The sequence below is a fragment of the Eublepharis macularius genome, chromosome 17 (assembly GCF_028583425.1).
Source record: "Eublepharis macularius isolate TG4126 chromosome 17, MPM_Emac_v1.0, whole genome shotgun sequence".
NCBI classification, from domain to species: domain Eukaryota; kingdom Metazoa; phylum Chordata; class Lepidosauria; order Squamata; family Eublepharidae; genus Eublepharis; species Eublepharis macularius.
The window spans coordinates 5,105,557-5,126,827 of NC_072806.1; the positions used below are offsets into that span (position 1 = coordinate 5,105,557).

General features: G+C 49.1%; 1 protein-coding gene across 9 annotated transcripts in view; it reads right to left on the reverse strand.

The window, feature by feature from the left end:
• The window catches only part of SAMD11 (sterile alpha motif domain containing 11), a 180,895-nt gene that overhangs the window by 16,856 nt on the left and 142,768 nt on the right, over positions 1-21,271 (reverse strand). For all 9 annotated transcript variants that reach the window (XM_055001074.1, XM_055001075.1, XM_055001073.1 and 6 more), the window contains 4 exons: positions 20,891-21,038; positions 9,234-9,349; positions 8,244-8,322; positions 5,988-6,688 (listed from right to left, as the gene is read on the reverse strand). In XM_055001074.1, the coding sequence (XP_054857049.1) occupies positions 5,988-6,688; positions 8,244-8,322; positions 9,234-9,349; positions 20,891-21,038 (1,044 nt within the window). The remainder of the gene's footprint in view (positions 1-5,987; positions 6,689-8,243; positions 8,323-9,233; positions 9,350-20,890; positions 21,039-21,271) is intronic.

Consider the following 21,271-nt stretch of genomic DNA (forward strand, 5'->3'; position numbering starts at 1 on the left):
TATGGAGATTGGGGGGGCGGGGCCACCAGCCATGTGACCATTTTCTCCGAGGGCAACCCACTGAGTTCCACCACCTCTTTTCCCAGAAAAAAAGCCCTGGGGAGGAGGATAACCATGGAGCAAGCCCTATCCAAGCTCAGTTTCCCAGATTCTTTGTTGGGAAGGTGGTATCCAACCGATACAAGCTTACAGTGTTAGGTAGGTAGCCGTGCTGGTCTAAAGTAGAACAGCAGGATTTGACTCCCGTGGCAACTTAAGAGATCAACAAGATTTTCAGATTTTCAAGAATATAAAGCTCCCTTCTCCAGATACTTATAGTGTACAAGGTGGTGGAGAATGCCCTCAAGCCATAGCTGACTTACGGCAACCCCAGGTGGGTGTTTTCATGGCAAGATTGTACTTTCTGGGGAAGGGTGGAGGTTGCTCCATGCATATGTACATGCACACATAAAATGACAAAACTGAGGCTATCGTACTTTGGTCACATCATGAGAAGATAAGGTTATCTGGAAAAGTCAATACTGCTAGAAAAAGTGGAAGATCTCAATAAAAGAAGCCACGTCCTCCAGTGTGCAGGATCCGAGCAAGTCTGTTAATGACAGGATGTTTTGGAGGTCTTTCATTCATAGGGTCGCCATGGGTCGGAGGCGACTTGACGGCACATAACACGCACACATGTACATGTACGCACTGCATCATCTCCTACGACGAACAAAATCCAAGCCGCCTCCTTCCTTCCTAGAGCTGGAAGTCCAAAATGAGCAACAGAAAGAAGCCTGTCCCTTCTGAGCGGCCTCACATAGCTGACCCACACAGAGGGGGTTTAATCCATCTTGTTATTTCTCTCTCTCCCCCTCTCTCTTTGCCCTGCGGAGCACTGGGGTCAGAGAGCCGGCCTTGGCAGGCTGGCGTTAATTGCTCTCCAGACTGCAGATCGATATGAAGATTTTAGCCTCTCGCTGGTTCCATCCTTCACCTTTTCCAAAGGACGGGGGGAAGGGAAGGACTCGGCCAAAACCCTGACGAGATGAGGTCATTTGGCAGCGGCTGAGCTTTCATGAGGCAGCTCGGGGAATCGACCCAGCAGCGGACTGCCTCGTCAATTTTCTGTCGCTGGGGATAGAAATCAGCTCTCCACCTCCACAATGCTGGAGGAGCCAACCTCCCCCTTTCCTCCCTGGAACACGGCCAGCTTTTCTCCAATTCTCTGGGATCAGAGGCAGATACTATATCTCCCTGTTCTGTCCTCCACCCCCTAGTCAATGTCTCCATGCCTTATTTATATATGTATCACCCAGCGCAAGGGCAAGGTTACAAACAGCCATGTGTGTGCCGGCCGTTTCACACTTGCATAACCATCAATGCCACATCAAAAGTGTGTGTGAACAGGGCATTTGTGGGATAAAGCACCACATCCCAAACCCGCCAAAGCGTATTCTCCAAAACCTTCCTGGGTAAAAGGTACCTGGTTGAGAAAATACAATGACAGCAAAAAACGGATAGCAGGCCCAGCTGCCATTCTAACAACAGTGGTTTTCCGGCCCAACAGGCCTGCTGAAGTGCTAGAACCACAGCGTGTATCCAAAGGCAAAACAGAAACTCCCAAATCACAAACTTGCATACAAAACCACCAGAGCAGCAGAGGCACTTGCTAGAGCTATCAACAGCTTGGGCGGGGGGGGGGGGGGGAACAGTAGAGGAAACGGAGAGTCAGTATGAACCATCTACAGTAATTATTCCTAACAACGGTTGTATTAATGCTGGAAAGGGCTCAAAGGGATGTGCAGCACCCACCTGGGACCTCTGCCCCATTCCTAAAAGCTACACATTTCCCTATTAAACAGCCAGTAAAGAAAAGTTCCTGCCGGGCCTCATCTGTTGGAGGCAGCTGGGGACATTCATCACAACCCACCATCTGTCTGCCAGAGGGAAATGACTCCTTTCCTCCGGGCCAAAAGACGGCTGGCTGCTTAGCACCTCTGGGCTCGCCTTGACCTGACTCACTCCTTTCAAGAGGAGGGAGGTTTCAACATGTAAGTGGCTTATCCCACCCCCCTGCCCCGTCTCCTCTCCCTACCTTGTTGCTTCAGCTCCTATTCTCTTTTCCTTTCCCTCCCTGCTCAACATTTCAGCTACCAAACGGAACCAAGCAAAATGCAGGAACCACCACGGTAAGAATGCCCTGGGCTCTTTGCACGCTAGGATTATACACACAAACATTTCTAAATAAAGATGCGTGTATTTTTGTAATGTGTGAACGGAAATAGCACGCTCATCTAGAAGCTGACCAGTGCTGAAGCGGGCCAGTGGCAAGGGGTGGTGGGAGAATCCCCCTCCAACATTTTGACAATTATGGAATGCCCTCCCCGAAACATGCCCGGCACCGTCCTCTCTCTCCTTTAAGCGCCAAGCAAAATCTGTTCTTTTTTCAGGCCTTTCTCTGGACATCATTCACCTGTTACTGATTCTGTTCAATTGCAGAAGGTCTCGGAGGGGGTGCTTTTTTGATTGGAGACACTAATGGTGGGAAAGGCGGGGGTCTAAATCTTTCAGACAAATAAGCAATACCATATTGTACATTTTTAAAAATTTGAAATACAAGGAGCCATTTCCTAAAAATACAACTGACCGGTCAAGGTTCCTCTTCCCTCTACTGCTCTCTTAACTCATGCAAAATTTAGACCAAAACAGGAGCAAAAGCCCTGTTTGACAAATATGTCACGGAGGTGTACTTATGATCATCCATAGAGAATCTCCTCCAGGAGCCAGAAGAATACGAAGTTTGGCAGGTGGTTGCAAGAGACGGGGCCTTCTTGCTGGTGACACTACAGCTACAGAACTCCTTCCTCAGGACAAAGCTTCACTTTTAAAGAGAGATTTTGTGGCTCCTCAGAGAGCTGTAATTATCACCCATTGGCTTTTTGCTTTGTATGTGTGCATTCTGCTGATTATTTCTATTGATTTTGGTTATTTATGCTGGTGTCCCACTGACAAATATATTTTATAGGGTTTTTTAAAAAAATAAATGTGTGGGTTTTAACTGTTTTATTGATTGTTAGTCACCTCCTGGGCTACTTCAGTCAAAAGGTGGGTATAAATATTTTAATAAATGAAATGGCATGTCAGGCAGAAGGTGGATGTTTTTAAAAAATTGAACACTGCCACACATTAAAACAAAACAACCCACCCACCCCCCGCCACACACACACACACACACACACACACACACATTTAACTCCCACGGCAGGGAAAAACTTGGTTAAGATTTTTCCCCTTTAACGTGATAGTTTATCAGGCAAGAGGATCATTTTCTGGAGGGGAGGGCAGACATTTGATCTCTCTGTCTGAAATACAGGCACATCCCTTGAGGATCTTCCACCTCAGTTTTTGCTTTCAGGCCTTGTTGAACATGTGCAGTAGAATGAGAATGGAGCGCACCATTTCAGGCTGTAGGTGGTGGGGAATAAAGCGCATAAAGAAGTCTCTCCCTGCTACACTGGTTTTCTACATGCAAAGGAGCAGGACAGAGTATCTCTCCCAGATGAGCTAGCTTTCTACTTGCAGGGGATTTTTATCATGTTGAAAGTATTCAAAATTGTGATCCCCCCCCCACTTGCAGTCCATTCTACCACTTTATTCTGCATCACGTATAAATCCAGGAAAACATGCTCGTTTTTGAGGAGGGGATCTTAATACTTCATTGCCTCTAATTCTGTGTGTGCAGAAGTGACTGAAATATCCTCCAGGGGAAAACCCTGAAAAGTACCAAGATGGCACAAGAGATCGGCCTTTCTTGTCACCTATGATAAGAATAATTCATTGGCCTACATACAAGCACACTCTCTGCAACTATATAGGACTGGAAATGAGTTTCGAGTTCCTAGGAGCCACCGGTAACGTTTTTTAGCGGCTAGTCCCACACAGGGCTGAATAAATATCTCTAATTCCTAGGAAGCTGGGATTGTTCTTTTTAACCCTGTATGCTTCTGTGGGTTCTTCCTCCGATTAGTCATTAAATGCTGTTTGTTTGTCTCTCTACCACCTCCTGCTCTCCACGCCCATCTATTTACTTCATCAACTTCAATGGAAAGTTCTTTTTTTCAGGGGTGTGAGCGTCACTGTTTCATCTAAAAGTATGGAGAAGACAAGATTCTCTGGAAAAGTCAATAATGCTAGGAAAAGTGGAAGGCAGTAGGAAAAGAGGAAGACTTAAAACGAGATGGCTGGACTCAATCAAAGAAGCCATGTCCTCCAGTTTGCAGGATCTGAGCAAGTCTGTTGGTGATAGGACGTTTTGGAGGTCTTTCGTTCATAGGGTCACCATAGGTCGGAGGCGACTTGACGGCACATAACACACACACAAGCCCCTGAAATAGAGGTTGATGGGTGGATAGATGCATTAAGTACAAATAAGTATGTAAGTAAAGAAACAGTCTTCAGCCATTGAGGGTCCCCTTCAACCTTATCGCAGCAATATGGGGTCTGTTTTCCTGTGGCTTCTCCCCAAGCCACCATGGTAACATTTGGAAGACTGGACCCATGTGGGTTGGATCCTGCCAAGGGACGGCAATGAATGGCTGTGAAGGACCCACACCTTTGGTGGCCCACTTACATGCGCCTAGACTTTCCACGCTGTTACCATGGCACTGTGAAAAGAAGCCATGGAGAAGCAGATCCCACACAATCTGTGGAGGGTGTCTTTGCTCACCTGGCTTGGCAGAGGGGAGAACATTGTACAGAACCAGGGAAGAAATGATGCTTGGTGAAAAGGAGGGGGAGAGGGGGAGAAGAGGGCAGGTTTCTAAACCTTGGCAGACCCACCCAAGTCCACCGCTACTCCCCCTCCACACCCATTTTCCACACAGCAGGCCCAGCTGCTGGCCCCACTCCATCTTTCAGCCAGCCAAAGACGTACATAATTCTCTCAGCCTTTCCTCTCCGAGGTCACGCCCTGAAAGTCCTTCATCATCTTTACTGGCCTTCTCTGGAGGCCCCTCCAATTCATCAACGTCTGTCTGGAAGGGAGCCTTCCCGGAGAAGGCCAGGACAACGGTGCTTCAATATAAGCCTTGCCAAGATCGAGAAGGCCACACATTCCACTGCAACCCATGGCCCACAAGCGTCCTCCCAGATGCACAAAGAACCTCTGAAGCCAGACCTTAATAGGTTCCACAGACATCAGAAGTCACACACTCCAAGCCTCGCTCCTCTCCTCAGCGACGAGTCCGGAGAACGCAAAACGTGCAATGCAACGTCATTCTGAAATTTCCCTATCCTGGCCCATTCTACTGGCCTCCATTTATTGGGGGTGGGGGGTAGCAAGTGGTGTCACATTGTGCATTTTGTTGCTGTGCAAAGAGAATGTGGGTGGATGGGTCATTATGGCCACTGGGATTTTTCATGGTGAAACAACGGCTGGCGGGGGGGGGCACTTTACAGAGCCTTCCTGGGCTCAAGCAGCCGCCCAGGCAAGGACGGAGCTCTTGGACGGCCCCGCCAAGTCACATGGGGAGCTCACGACTATCTGGTCCTGCCAAGTCACAGGGGCATGCTGGCCTGGACCGGTGTGGGTGGCGGTAGAGCCATCTGGGCAGGCGAGGAGGAGGATGCTGCATCCAGCTGTGCCGGCAAGGAATACAGTAGCACCTCTTTTCTCCTGCCCAGCTCTTCCTCTGTTGGGGGAGCATGGATGGGTGGGCTTGCAGTGGGGCCCTTTTTCAGGGCATCCCTGGCAGAGAAGAGAGTAGAAGAAGTGAGGCTGCCGCTTACGGCAGCACTAGTTCTGACCCATACAATCTCCTTCAGCTGAATGATTTATTACACCGACAGCCTGCCTTTCTGCCACAGAGGCGCTCCGGTCGGCCGCCTCCACGGGGTTTCCCAGGAGATCTACCCAGGCTCCAGTCCTGCTTAGCTTCTGAAGGATCGGCACAGAAATGTTTTCAGTCGTTAAGTATCACGTGCATCGCAACTGAATTCTCACCTACCTGCATGGAAATAGGGACTCATGGTGTACGGGAACCCGAACGGCAATGGTTGTGGTGGTGGGAGAGAGGCTGGGGGGAGGTATTTGGCTTCGGTTTTGTTGACGACCGGGCCAAGGAGATGGCTGGGCGACTCGGCGCTGGAGGAGCTGCCGGGAGCATTCTGGCCGGCAGACAATTCGCTAAGTCCTTTGGCGCCATCACAGGCTTCCACTGTCTCTTTGCACTCCTTGAGCTCGTTGGCTGAAACGCTGCTCTCCGCCTTCACGCTTTCCAGCTTCTCATCACTCGGCTCAGCGTCGCTCTCGGAATCCTTCATCTCTTCATCGTTGCCGTCAGGCGCCCGGCTTTCAGACAGCTCTTTGGATTCATTCTGGCTCGATGCCTCGGCCCGGTGATGCACCGATTTCCTGCTCCCTCGTCTGCTGCCGTGTTCCTTGGGTGGGGTGGTGGAGGCGCTGGGGACCCCGTGATGGTTTAGCGACAACAACGGAGTGTTGTTGTGCCGCAGCACCAACATGGCATTCCTCCGCGAGAGCTCGTCCCGGAGCGGGTGGCCCTCGGGTATGTCGTGGACGTTGCGGAGAGCTGGGTGATCCGGCGGCAGACCCGGATGCAAGCTCATTGGGTCGCTGGCCAGTAGCCTCTGTCGATGGAGGTTCTCCAGTTCCTTCTGGCGGATGATCTCAGCAGACATCTCAAGCCTAAACAGAAATGGTAGAAAATACTAAATTGAGGTCACGTCCCACCTTTGCTGCATATGTAAATGCACGGCCTTGTGCAAGTCCCAACTCGGAGAGGCTTTAAGGCACGATTCAAAGTTGCATCCCATGTGGAAACAGAGTTCCCTCTCTGCACGTAGCAAGGATTTCTGGGATGCCACCGTCTCCTCCATGAGCCATTCATTTGGCTCCTTCCACCATAGTGTTCTAGAAGCCCCTCTTTTTCGGAGTGCAATTCAAAGTGCCAGTTCTTAACTTTGAGGCCCTAAACAGATTGGGACCACGGCATTTAAAGGGCCGTTTCTTCCCATATTATCCAGCCCACCAGTTGAGATCTGTCTCGCAAGTCCTGCTGCTCTCTGTGCCCCCCACCTTCAAAGATAAGGCAGGTGGCAACTAGAGACGGGGCATTTTCTGTGGTGGCATCTTGCCTGTGGAACACCCTCCCACTAGAGGCTTGCCTGGCACCTATTTTTCTTTCTTTTAGGTGCCAGGCCAAAAATCTCTTTACTCAGGATTTTACGTTACCAGCTTCTTAATGGTCCCCCTCTGTTTTATGGATTGTTTTTTATGCCGCTTAGGTCTAGCGGCTTGTTTTTACACTTCGTTTAATTGTAAGCCACCTAGAGCAAGACTGAAGAGGGGGCATAAAAATATTCTAAATAAATGAATAAATACATAAACGGAAGCAGGTGCAGAAGATTCGATTTTGTTTGGCTTTTTCAAATTAGCTGTACAACGCGTTTCCCTAACCACTTAAAATGTGTACATTTTTGTTTGTTTTACTTCATTGGGTGTTTTTTTTTTTTAGAATGGTTTCTCTGACTGATAGAAGTGGTATCTGACCAGCGGTTTAGAAATCCTGGAAATAAAACAACCCAACGGGCACATCCCTCTTTCCCTCAAGCTTGGTCCCCCTATCTGTAAAACGGGATTCGAAGTGACTTGCCTCCACAGGGCAGTCGTGGGGGCCACTGCAACTTAAAAAAAATAGACTGTAATTATTTCAAAGTCCTACCTAAATGATGAGCAGAAGCGTATCAAGAAAGAGACGGGCTCCTTTTAAGTAATGTGAGTCTTAATTCTGGTTCTTCTCCAACCCCTTCCCCTCTGCAGCTTCATCACCTTTTCCCCTCTTGCTACCCTGACACATCCAAAGCATTTTATTGCCTTCTCCCCCACACTCGGGGAGGGGGATCCAAGCTGGTGTCCAGCCTTTGGAGGGCAAATCATCACTCCTTCGAAGCTCCCAGGGAGCTCTCTCTCTTTCCCCTGTTCACTTTAAAGGGAAGAAACTATCTGGAAGAGAACCATTGGAAGCAAGTGATAATACCTCTGGCATGGCCTTAATCTCTGTGGCTCAATGAAGCATGCCAACTAATCTCTCTCGCTCTTAATGGATACACAACGAGGCTTGGGGGGGGGGGCTAAAACTCCAGACGGCAGGAGTCATGGGATAGGTGTGTGAATATGCGGGAAGTGCATTCCTTTTTGCCCAGCTACGAAGCAACATTCTGTTGCAAAATGCACCTCTAACCTTGCCAGGTTCTGTTTCCGCAACATCTCCTGCTGCCGTGCAAACATCTCGGCTTGGGCGGGCTGTAGAAACCCGTAACCTGCAAATGGGGGAAGGGGGAGAGAAGATATGAGAATTAGACATCGAGTTATACAATGAACCAGATTACTTAGAGATCCTTTAAGTAGGAGTGCCAAGGACTGAACCCAGGACTTCTTAACAACAACAACATCTGACAGCAATGCTTATTCTGTGAACCTATGCAGATCATGAGAGGGAGGGCAGGAAGAGTAACATCAACGCTTAATTCTCGTGGCCTGGCTGACTGCAACATTGGGGTCAAGTAGCAATTTTCTCCAGACCAGTTTCGCTAGGGATCCTGATGGAGTTTTGCCATCTTCTGGGCATAAGGATCACTGCAGGGGGAGGAGAGGTATTTGGGAATTTCCTGAATTTTGCAGGGGGTTGGACTAGATGACCCTAGAGGTACCTTCCAACCCTGTGAATCTATGATGATTCTATGGACAACATTTGATTTATATACTGCCCTTCAGGACAATTTAATGCCATACTCAGAGCTGTTTACAAAGTGTGTTATTATTATCCTCATGACAATCACCCTGTGAGGTGGGTGGGGTGGAGAGAGCTCCGAGAGAGCTGTGACTGACCCAAGATCACCCAGCTGGCTTCAAGTGGAGGAGTGGGGAATCAAACCTGGTTCTCTTGCATGTGCAGTATCACTGACATATGATTATTGCAGGCTTCATCACTCACGCTCAAAAGGGTGCTCTCTGGAAGTGGTGTAGGATGTGAAGAGATATGGGCAGGCCAAGACATTTTGGTAGAAAAATCCAAATCCAACCCCCTATGAAACAGAGTGCCAGTAAGATCTGACATATAAGCCCCTCAATGGACTGGGAGGACCTAAGTGGGAAAGACTCTCTTCTGATGGTGAAACACTGCATCGTGTAGCCAAATGAGACCACATTCAGCACTGCTTGATACACTTACCTGGTGTTTGGCACAATGCTGAAGGCACCCCTAAGAAAGGGGGTCTCAAATGAGGGCCTAATGCAATATGGGGAGCATTCTGAGGTGACAGAAGGGGTGGTGGATGGGACATCTCCCTAGAAGGGGTGGGAAAAGAGAGGACATTAAATCACAAGGCAACCTTAGTCACACTCACCTATGAGAACAGCCGAATTTCTCATATTTCCCCTGAAAGAGAGCTAGAGTGCTTCTACTCCTGCCTGACCACCCACATTAGGTGACAGCCTCTTGACTGTCATTGGTCTAGCTAGTCTCTTGATTCCCTGTACCCCACACCAAATGTCAATCCCCCTTTCTGTCATGTGTTTGTTTTATTTTATAACACACTCTTCCTTCAAAGAGCTCAAAGCAGCATGCACACGGTTTCCAGGCAGACACCTAACCAACTGACTTAACGGACACTTTTCTTCATTCCATGACTTCGAACTACACTCTGGGCAGATACATGGCTAACTTTTATGTGTGTCAGAGCCTCTCAAGACCCAAAAAAGTGAAGCCCACTTGGAATTATTTTGAATTTCTTATCCCTGAAATTTTAACCCGAAATGAACCTACAGTTTTTCTGTCATTTTGTTTGTTCGCACGGAATTTTTCCTGTAAAACATACACATTTCCCAACATTACTATTAAAATATTATACACAGAAATGATGTACATTTAACATACAAATAACATATAAAAACCAGACAAACCAGATATACAACATAGGCCATTTCCACACGGCTCCCCGCTGCTTGTAACACTCGGAATATTGCGGGGGGAAATGCGGAAGATCGCGTTTTCTCGCGCGAGATTTGCGCGATCTTCCTCATTTTTTTCGCGATATTCTGGGTTGTTACGAGCAGCAGGGAGCCGTGTGGAAACGGCCCTTAACACATCTATGAAGCAGTAAAAATCAAAGAACAAAAAATGCTTACAAAAAAATAAAGTAAGAAATTAAATAGGGCACAGCTGCTCATTCCCTACAAACATCCTTCACGGATAAGCCAGTGAGGAGACAAACTGATTTTAGTATTTTGGAAAACAGATTTTACGGCAGGCCGAACTCCCAAGTTTCTCGAGTCTACTTCCTACCCAAAGTTCTTTTTTGTGGCTAATTTGGTTTGAGGAAACCTCAGTGAGTTACTAATGGCTGAAGAGAAAGCCTGCATTAGTTGCGTGTAATGAGCCGAGGGGGAAAGGGGTGGAGTTCAGGATCTGCGCTCGCCTCCTGGGAAAGGAAATATGTTTCATGCTTGCTGGTTTGCTCTCTCCAGAACATTCTGACATTCTAAAAAAACGATGTTCCCATTAACGGTGGATTTCTCGGGCAAGTTGGACATTCCCATCATGTGCCCCAGTCAGCACTTGCTCTACCATCGCTTCAACCATTTTAAAAAAGTTTTGAGGCAGTGTGGGCAAGATGCGCTGTCGTGGTGACAACTGGACAGCTCCCTCCCTCCCCCCTACCAAAATAAAGCACTCGGATTACCTCAGTTGAGTGAATTTGGCCGCAGGCACTATGAATATTAAGCACCTATAGGGAACGACAACTTTCTTGGGAATAGAGGGCGGACTGAAATTTTTGTCTCGCTAGGCCGTTTAAAAATAAATAATAATAAGAACCAGCCAATCCGTGCCAAGCACACAGACAGAGAAACGGAGTTATGCAAAACTGGAAGGACAGAATTTCCTTTCTAATGAGGCAACACAAATGCTAGATGTGTTGAGATAGAGAGAGGGGGGAAATAATAGGGGGATTAAAATTCCCCCCTCAGAAGAGCAGCTCTCCATCCCCCATCTGTCCCTCTCCCCAACTTTCCGTCTGTTTCGCCCCTCTCGCGTAATCCCCGCCTCATTCCCCTTCTGTCCATCTCTCCACCCCCCTTCTCACCCTCCCACCACCATACTGGCCCAAGCTTTCTGCCTTTCTCCCTCCTTCCTCCTGGAGCTCTCCTCTAAACTAATTGCACAGCTCCCAGTGTCTGGAAGAGAGCCACGGATCGATCCGTCGCTGTTGAAATGTTAATGCTAATCGTATAACCGCTCCGCCAGCGCCTCGCACTTCAGTGGCAGCGCCAATTAATCTCAGGTAACGCAGCGCATGACCTTCGGGGCTCAGCGCCGGGGTAGCAGCCAAGCGATGCTTATGTAATTACACCATGAAGTGTGTAATCACCTGCCCTAATCCCCGAGGCCTCACAATTAGCCGAGGCCTCGGTCGCCAGGCTGCCAAGTGCTCTGCCACTCCGGACAGCCTGGCGGATGAATAACGGACAATTAAAGCGGCATGACGGGGGCCGGGAGGTGTCCGCTCGATCGTAATTAGCTGTAATCATGGGGAGACGAGCCTGCCAGACGTGCTGTCCGTTTTATAGGAAGCAATTTAGGAAATCAAGTGGCATTTAACCGTTTTGTGGCCGAGAGGGCACCTGCACACACCCTCCACCTACATCACCCTCCCAAAAACTTGGTAGAAAGGTGACTTGATTGGGAAATGGTGGCACACTGGCATAGCCACATCCAGGGATGACCTTCTATAGTCCTCCCTTCTTCTTTCTCCTAATCACCTGCCTGCAACAGCCTTGTCCCCCTCTTCCTCAGCCCACTCTTCACTAGAGGTGGGCACGAATTGAAATATAAACCAAAGATTGTCATAAACCAGGCCGGGGTTTTTTGGTTTGTGAACCGGCAGTTCGTCGGAGGGCATTTCTGATGCACCGTGACGAACCACAATGATTTTTAGGCCGGTCTGTTTGGTTCGTTTTTCGGTTTGTCGCTGTAGACAGCCTGGAGCCAATCAATCAGTTTCCTAGGCAACAGTGGGGGGGGGGGGCTTTTGGCAGACCTGCTGCTGCCCCAGAAGTGACATATTCACAAACCAAAAGAACTGGTTCACGAACCAGGCAATTTCATGTCAGTTTGTGAAACACAATGAACCACAAACCACAATGAGCCACCATTTCCCCGGTTTGCGCCCATCTCTACTCTCCTTCATTGAATTCCCTCAAAATCTCAGCTATGCAGGCATTTGAACCCCCTCCTCTTACCATCGGTCAATCATACAGTGTCTTCCCCCGCCATTCCCCATTGCCTCATATTGTCTCTCTAATACAGATAATCAGCTCTCTAGGCAGGTAGGGTAATATTTCCACACCATGATATACAACTTAGAGCTCTATGTTTCAAATGGATTTCCAGAGACCTGCCAAGCTTCCTCAGAAGGTGATTGGAGGGCGGGGGGTCATCAATGAGATCAATAAAGGCTGCGGAACTTCCCCGGCAGACAGCTTAGACAACACCACCATTCTCCACCCACAGGGTACATCCACGGAGGACTTCAGAGGGTGCCCTCAGCCACCTATCAGCTCACCAGAGGCAATGGAGATGACAGCCATCAGGCCTGGGCTATAACCTACATTGACCAACTATGCAGCCTAGAACACAACTCTTTGCAACCCAGAGACTTTATATGGCAGACTACAATGATGTGGAAAGGTTATTATATCAGGGGTCACTGAGGGAGGTGAGGGGGGGATAGCTGTGAATTTCCTGTGCTGTGCAAGGGGCTGGACTAGATGACCCTTGGGGAACCCCTTCTAGTTCTATTCGAAAATCACTGCAACCAAGAAGAAAGGGAAGGAAAGAACTGAGAATATCAAGTGGGGAGAAACGCACCACTTCCTGACCCCACCAAATGCAGAGACAAGCTATGCTGCCATTAATATATGATGGAGCGAGCTGCATTGGAGCCATATTGATGCTGAGTTAGGAAGACCCCCTCCTTGTGAGGCTAAATCTCGATTCTTCTCCTGCATGAACTTTTTGGCTCCAGACATTGTGTCTTGTGCTGGCTGTTTTCTCTTCCTTTGAGGGCGCATTGATCCACTATGGCTCTGGGGCCTGATGGGATTGCTAGCCAGATAAGATGTTCTGGGTGGGAGAGAGGAGGAAGCTGTCGCCACAGAGCTAAGGAAGGTTATGCAGTGGTCTTTGCTGGCTGCAGGAGTTTAGAGGAGTTAAAAGGACACAAATGGAAAACAAGCAGAGGCTACAGAGCTGACTTTGCAAGGCACAAAAATCAGCAGGCAGGGCAGACATTAAATGCAGGGCTGTGTATCTACTTGTGCTGCGGCAGCTGACCTTGGCAATCTCAGCCTTCATTTTAAAACAACAAATAAAAAGCAAGTTTCTAAGCTCTTATGACTGCCCAGATATGCTTGCAAGTGCAAAGGCAAAGCCTACTGAGATCTCCAAAGCCAGAGAGGGGGCTCAGTTAAGTCTTTTCAGTGGTGGGGGGCTGGAGCTTTACTGACAATGCATGCCTCCCCTCCCCACAGCGATTACAAAACCAGAATATATTATGCAAAGTAGTATGTACTGCAGAATAAACTGTATTTTAAAAAAATAAAGCACAGAATACATATTAGCCACGTGTGCACCGTCAGAGCGAGGATACAAAGCAATGATGAGTTAAAAGATGGGGGAGACTACCAGAGTGACAGATCTCACCAGGCTTACAGATTTCGTGATTGTAAAACCAAAGGAGCGATGACTAAACCGCATTAATTAATCTGGAGTAAACAGGTCTGATTCTGTATGTGCGCCCAAGGACAATGAACAAATTAATGCTAAGAACTTGCCATTCTTGTATATATCTGCGTGGGCATGCACACACCCGCAGCCGATGTGCAGGGGTATTAGGGGATTTTAACTGCATGTTGCTAAATTTGATATGTCCTTTAAGAAGGAGACAAATGGTTCGCAAGGCTTTAAAAGTATCGACTTTTCTTTAACAATAAGCGCTAATGGCCTTCAAATAATCAATACTTTAAGTCATTACGAGGTTACACATTATACTGTTAAAACTGCGCATTGCATTTTTAACCCCATCTCACCTGCCTTGTGTCAAAAGCTTGCAAGCTGTCTCCTGGAACAGGGAACAGGGCAGGGGGTTTGCGGGGAGGGAGGAGTAAAGAAAGGGGGCTCAATTTATGTGCGTCCTAGCCAAGGGGATGCAGTCTGAAAAAGAAGAGGCGCAAATTCTACAGGGATGGGTGCGAGAGAACTGCCTTTTAACTCAATACACTGTCTCCTTCCAAGGACTTCCGGAAGGCATACATGGTTCTCCCCTCCTCTGTTGTGCCTTCATAACAACCCTGTGTGGTAGGACAAGCTGACAGTCGGCGACTGGTCTAAGGTCACATAGTGCAATTCATAGCCAACTGGGGGTTTGAACTTGGGTTTCTCTTGAGTCCTAATCTTACATGAACCACTACACCACTCCAGCTCTTTTGGAATGTGTTTCCTCCCTTGTTGTTGAACAGAGAAGATGGTCTAAGGACCAAGGCAGGCATTCAGCTGCACATCTTGCAAAAAGTGTCTTACAAACAGCAATTCAGAGGGGAGACGGGGAGGGACTTAAAACCCTTTGTGAGTCTTCTGTTTCCCTCCACGGTCCCTGCCCCAGATGCATCCCCCTCCCCAAGCAGGATCCCCAGTTGCAATTTTGATGGAAGTGGGTAAAGGGGGGAGGAAGCAGAGGTTAAGCCCCCTTGCTTCCTTGCCTTTTCTCTCCTTCTCACCCCCATCCCCACTTTTTGTTGCTTAGCAGAAACTTAGATTCCCAAAACTGTCCTTTGTTGATGAGTGCATCAAATGGATTTCCAGAGAAACATTTTAAATGTCTGGCTTCGGGCTTTTCCTGAGCCAGTGAAGGGCATTAAACAGCAAATACGGCCCAAGTTCACTGCTGTGCCTAAAAGAGAGCAGGTCACGTTGATTCCTACTCTGCTATCAGAAAACCAGAGCAAGAGCAGCCTTGATGGACTAGATAAGAAGTCTGTCTGGTCCAGTATTTTGATTCCCGCAGGGCACTCCCAACAAGGAAATGCTCAACCCCCTGTTTTGTGGCTGCAGCATCTGGTACTCGGAGATATACTGCCTCTGCACATGGAGGCCCCGCGTGGCTGATAGCAGTAGCTTTAAGATATCCCCACTGGGACGTTTGAAACAGAGCAGAACCAGAATCTTTTATTAACTTTCAGGGCAGAGAATTACGTGAAGCCCTGACAACCCATAGGAATGATCTTCAGCCACCTTCTTGGCTCCCGACCTTCAACATGCATTCAAGCATATCTTTGAACCCTAAGGACTAGAAACCTACAATTTAAAAAAAAAAATTGCTGAAATCCTAAGCCTAATTTGCTCCTTTTCTGCCTCTCTGCAGAATCACAGCATGCCCGTGTGCCCCTCCATACACTGAGTCGGATCGCTGGTTCCCCTAAGCCAGTACAATCTATTTTGATGGTTCATTGATCTCAGTGCAGTCAACCTTTGCACCATATGCTCCGCCTGGCAACACCTCTCCAAGGTCTCAGGTATGGAGGGGACCTTTGGGGGCTGCCGCAGGGGACTAAACTTGGGCGCTCAAAAGATGACCTCTAACCGCTCGTGGCTACAGCAGTTCCTCTGGCTTCTTCCTTGGAACCCATCAGTTCAAAATCATCACTGCTGTGTGCCTCTGTAGCTACACCGGATCACTCCACCTCCCCAAGACACCCTGGTGGGGCTCCTTTCTGCCACGCCACCTTCCTCAATGAGCCTGAGTCCCTAGCAAGCCTCTCCTCCCATCCCTCCTGCCTCCCCCTCTCCGCCTTCAGCTAATGGCTGGATTCTGCAGTGGCTAATTATTCTTGCCGCTGCATCCGTGAACTGACCTAATCCCCGCGGAGCTCCCGACAGGAAGCTGAAATGGAATTTTAGCACCATGCCAAGCCGCTTCCATTCCCCCTCTCCCCCCACGACATGCATTATTGCCTGACTCCCGGGAAAGGCAGACGCCATAAATCTACCTGCAGTTTGTTCCGTTCAAGACGGAGTCCTTTGGGCTGCCTCTCTCCCTCCGCCCCACTCGCTCGCCCAGGCTGGCTCCCCCCCAGCCCCCCACCCCATCCGCTGCCTACCTGCTTTTTTAAAAGCCTCCCCGCCCTTCGTGGAGTTCAGGAGCTCACACAAAAGCAGCTTTGATTTACCTTGTTGACAAAAAGGACCGTGGCAGCCAGATGCTGAGCACAAGGCCAGGGGGGGGGGGGGGAGAGAGGAAGGGATGGAGATTAACCCTGTAAGTGCTGTATTTTTATGCACAGTTTGTGGTCCAAAAGTGCCTTTTTCTGGGACCAAACAGTTGTTGGCAGAGCAGCATTAAGAAGCTGTTGCAACCAAAAGGAAAGAGTAATAAATAAGACATTAAGGTCCTCCTTAAAACCTTTATGCTTCGTCCCACCAGACTCACCTTCAGCCAGCCAAAGCTCTCCTGTTCTCTCTCCCTTGCTACCCCTTATGCCTGGAACCTCTTCCCAGAACACCTTCTCAGTGTCACCTCTCTTTCCTTCCTTCCTTCCTACCGATTTCCCCCTCTGAAGCTTTCGGATTGTTCCCCACACCCAACAGAAGCAAACCCTAAACACATTTATAGATTTTCCTTTTTGAATCTGCTATCCCTTCCGCCTACTGGTTTGGTCTTCCAATGATGATGAAATCTCTTTGGGCCCAAAGGACCACCCTCACTTTTTTGTTTTGCTTGATATTGCTCTTTCATGCAATGGTGCACACTTTGAAGGTGCTACAGAAAACCAATTGGAGAATAAAACAAGGGCCGATTCCAGACGGCCCCCCGCCTCGCGAAACATCGCGCGTCGTCGTGCGTCATCGCGCAGAAAACGTGAAATATTGCGTTTTCTCGCGCGAGTTTTGCGCAACATCGCGCAAAACTCGCGCGAGAAAACGCGATATTTCGCGTTTTCTGCGCGACGACGCGCGACGTTTCGCGAGGCGGGGGGCCGTCTGGAATCGGCCCAGGAGTAAAATGTAAAAACCCTCTTTAGCGGGATACTTTTAGGAAAACTCCCTATATGGTTTTAGTTTCAGGTGGGTAGCTGCATTTGTCTGCAATAGAAGAACAAGATTCAAGTCCAGTTGCACCTTAGAGACCAACTAAATTTCCAGGGTATTAATTGGTCTCTAAGGTGCAACTGGACTCAAATCTTGCTCTTCTAGTTTGCGGGGTCAGCTCTAAGGCTTAGGTTGTTTGGGCAGATTAACATATACGCATGACACATTGTGGAGAAAAAAAGGCCACAACTTTATTGGTTACAGTGATAGGAGTGTTGGCCTGGCATGGACTCAAATCATTGCTCTTCTAAATAGTTTCAGAAAAACTACCTACTACATAGGCATATTGTCACGTATGCACACTCTGAAACACTGGGCAAGTGTCACCTGTCGCAAATCATTCACACATTTCATACTGCTCAGGATAGAGATTATCTCTTGGTTACCATGAGCAAGATTCGGGTCCAGTAGCACCTTAAAGACCAACTGGATTCCAAAGGTATGTGAGCTTTTGAGAGTCAGAGCTCCCTTCATCAGATACCATGCTTATAATCATGATTAAGAGGACATTCCTATCTGGTGCATTTCTGTTTCTCTCCGATATAACAACAACAACAACAACAACATTCTATTTATATACCGCCCTTCAGGACAACTTAACACCCCCTCAGAGTGGTTCACAAAGTATGTCATTATTATCCCCACAACAAAACACCCTGTGAGGTGGGTGGGGCTGAGAGAGCTCTGAGAGAGCTGCGGCTGACCCAAGGTCACCCAACTGGCTTCAAGTGGAGGAGAAGGGAATCAAACCCGGCTCTCCAGATTAGAGTCCCACGCTCTTAACCGCTATACCAAACTGGCTCTCATAGGTGATTATTCAGTGTAGGAAAAAGTCCCCCATATTGCATTTACCAAGGGGCAATAGCCCTTGATGGACCCATTATCCCAGATGTTCTGATCTCCACCCCACTCCGCCCTACATTTTAAAAAGACTGATATAATCCAGTAGCTGCCACCACCACTGTAACTCCCCTGTAGGATCAAACCAAGGTCCATCTAAGCCCACAGCAGCTTTGATGCCCCTAGAAAGCCCCAGCAACGTGCAAAAGAGATAGCCCTTCCATGTTGGCTAGACTCAGCTGGGATTCATTTATTTATCCCGGCTGACAGCTTGTTGATACATCTTCCCTCTGGGAATTGGTATAATCCTTTCCTTAAACCCTTCTAAACTACAGTGGTCAACTTCATGCCCTCTGATGCTGAAATCCGTAAGTTATAAGAACAGTAGAATTCCCTTACCGGATAAGACCAAGATGGGCAGCCGTGTTAGTCTGCCTGTAGTAGTGGAAAAGAGCAAGAGTCCAGTAGCACTTATACGACTAACAAAATTTGTGGTTGCCACAGGCTCACGAAAGCTCCTACCCTACCACAGATTTTGTTAGTCTTATAGGTGCTACTGGACTCTTGCTCTTTCTTGCCAGACAAGACCAAGACAGCACTGGATCAGACCCCTGTGCAATTGAGGAAGGGAAAGAAAGAACACGCCAGCTCTACACAGAGAGGGCTTATGAAGAAGTCCTCTGTGGTTTGTGGGTTCCCAAAAAGAATGAAGCCTCTTAAGGGGATGACAGCTAAACAAGTGATGCAACCGGAGGAAGGGGGGAAAGCTGGCATCAAGACCCTCTTCCGAGGCACCGCTAGCATGCCCTCACTACCTGGAGCAAGGTTTGGCGCCAGAACAGAACAGTTCTTGTCTCTGGTGCTGCTGACCTCGCTTGTCTTTGCTCTCTGCTCCAAATTGCTTTCAGTACCGCTGGCTTTTTAATTTTTTAAAATATGGAATGACTTCACCGTTGTCAGCTGTCTCAAGAATATTTTTACCGAGAGAAGAGAATGTGAGTATTTTGAAACAAGTAAACAAAAAGCCGCCAGGTTCCTAGCCTTGTGGTTTCCCTTGTAACGCTAAGGAAGGGGTGGGGAGTTCGGTCTCTGTTGGGAAGAATCGGTGAGATGCTGGGGAGATGCCGGATCATTCCCCACCCCACCCCACCCCACTTTCAAGACCGGGAATTGCCTGACTGAGAGCAAAAGGGCCTGGGGAGGATTAGCAGGGGTAGCCACAGAGACCCCCTCCAGCCTGCATTCACATGACCTTGGCAGACGCAGGTCTGAGGACGGGAGGCAGTCCGCCTGCAGCAGAGGAGCGAGTGCAAAACCCGTCACATCACATGCTGGCAGCAAAGCAGTGACCGGAATTTGCCCTGCCGGAGTTAAGGCGACATTCAAGAAACAGAGAACCTGTTTTGTCAGCGGCAGACCACAGCCCATGACTGACGGGCCCGCTTCATTTGTTCTCTACCTCCTCCCCCTCCCCCTCCGCAAAGAGATTGTTCAGCCGTCACCTGGCGGCTCTCCAGGCCACACAGAGCCTGGGAGGTTTTCTTTGCCGACTGGCGGAGCCGAAACCCGCCCATGTCCGCATTCCTGACGGATCTGTCTCCAGCACGCTTCGCCTGCTTTGGGGGTTTTGTGGGGCAGGTCAGCCAAAGTGCAGCTCCCCCCCACCCCCGCCTGTCCCGACCTTCCCCAAATCCTTCTCTTTCCCAGGACAGTTTCATCAGGCGTAGCCTGGGAGGGTTCCTTAATGTGGCAAAATCACAGGAAAGGGAAAATCTGATCCAGAGGGGAGGGTCTGTTTAGAGCTGCTCTCTCCCCCGCCACATTCAGCAGCTCATATTTTCATGCTCAGGATTTGCTTAGGGCTTCGTCTTGGAATACGTGGCTTTGGGATAAAAAGGAAATGCCTCTGAGCCTATGCAGACTGCCTTCCCCCTCCCTGAAGAACTACGTAGCCAGGCCCAACACACCTGGAATGAATCAATAGGCTAATGCAGGCCAGATATTACAGCTGCCGGGTCACTCCTTGCTTTAGAGCTTCATCAAGACATGCTCAGCCCAGGCCGGAGGGACAACACAGAAGACAATTCAAAGACCAGAAAGTGCTCCATCACCAGCAGGGCCCCCCAGCTGCCATGGCAGAGATTCTGCTCCCAGGGTCTTCAAAGGGCGGGGGCCCAACTGAGCAAGAGGCAACGGCAAACGGTTGATTTTTGCTAAACTACCGACAAGAGCAGCACTTTCCCTTTAGGGGTCAATGGATACCCCTTGTAGCGAGTGAGTCACTCAGTGCTGCAAAGTGAAGGGGGGGAAGGGCTGGCAATGTCTACCTCCCCTCCAATCCCAGTGTGGCTCCAGTTCTCAGGCTAAGCTGGGACGGCTATAAATTCTTCCAGGTCAGCCCTTGCCTCTGTGGCTCCCTGGTGTCTCCCGAAGTCTGGCCCGCCTGCCTCTTTATTCCTCCTTCGGCATCCATGTTGCAGCATACGCAGCTCCGGCCCTGGCCAAATCGGCCTCTGGGTTTGCCCTCCAGTTACTTCATAAGCGATGCCTGGACTCTGCTGCAGAATCTGAGCCCGTGTTCCAAGCCCGATCCCGCTGGGAAGGACTTGCATTTTCAAGCCTTCTGCATGCTCAGCTGTCTCAGGCCCAGCACTGACACACCGAAGCGCAAACAAAGCCAACATGCAAAGCCCTTCTCCCAATGAAATTTAGGAAGGCCATTCAGATCCCATCCTCTCCCGTGGACGGGAGGGGAGGGGAAGTGGGAACACCACAAAGCCACGTGGAGGCACAACACACACACACACACACACACTTCTTCCTGACACCAACATTTTGCATGGTACCTCTCAGTGAAATGTGAATCCCGGTGCTGTGGGAGGCCTTGCTTCCTGCGCTGGCTGGACGAGTTGCCCGCCGAAGGGAGGTGGGCCTCCATGGAGCTGGGATTGCGTGCTGTGGCTGCTGCGACCTCTTGCCGCGCCCGAAGGAGATCTGCAGGGGGGGAGGAGGAAATATTGCTCGAGTTGGCAGGCAGAACAGTAACCCCTTTAAGGATCAAATTTGGGCCACGTCATGCCGGGGTTTAGGTCTAGAACCTGTTTCCAAAGGCTAGAGCTCAGCGTGGGAATACACCGCTTCTATATATATATGCAGAGCATCTTCTCTTTGCAGCCAAGTAACCACATTTGCACCACCACCACCCGCCCCCAGGCACACTCCTGTCT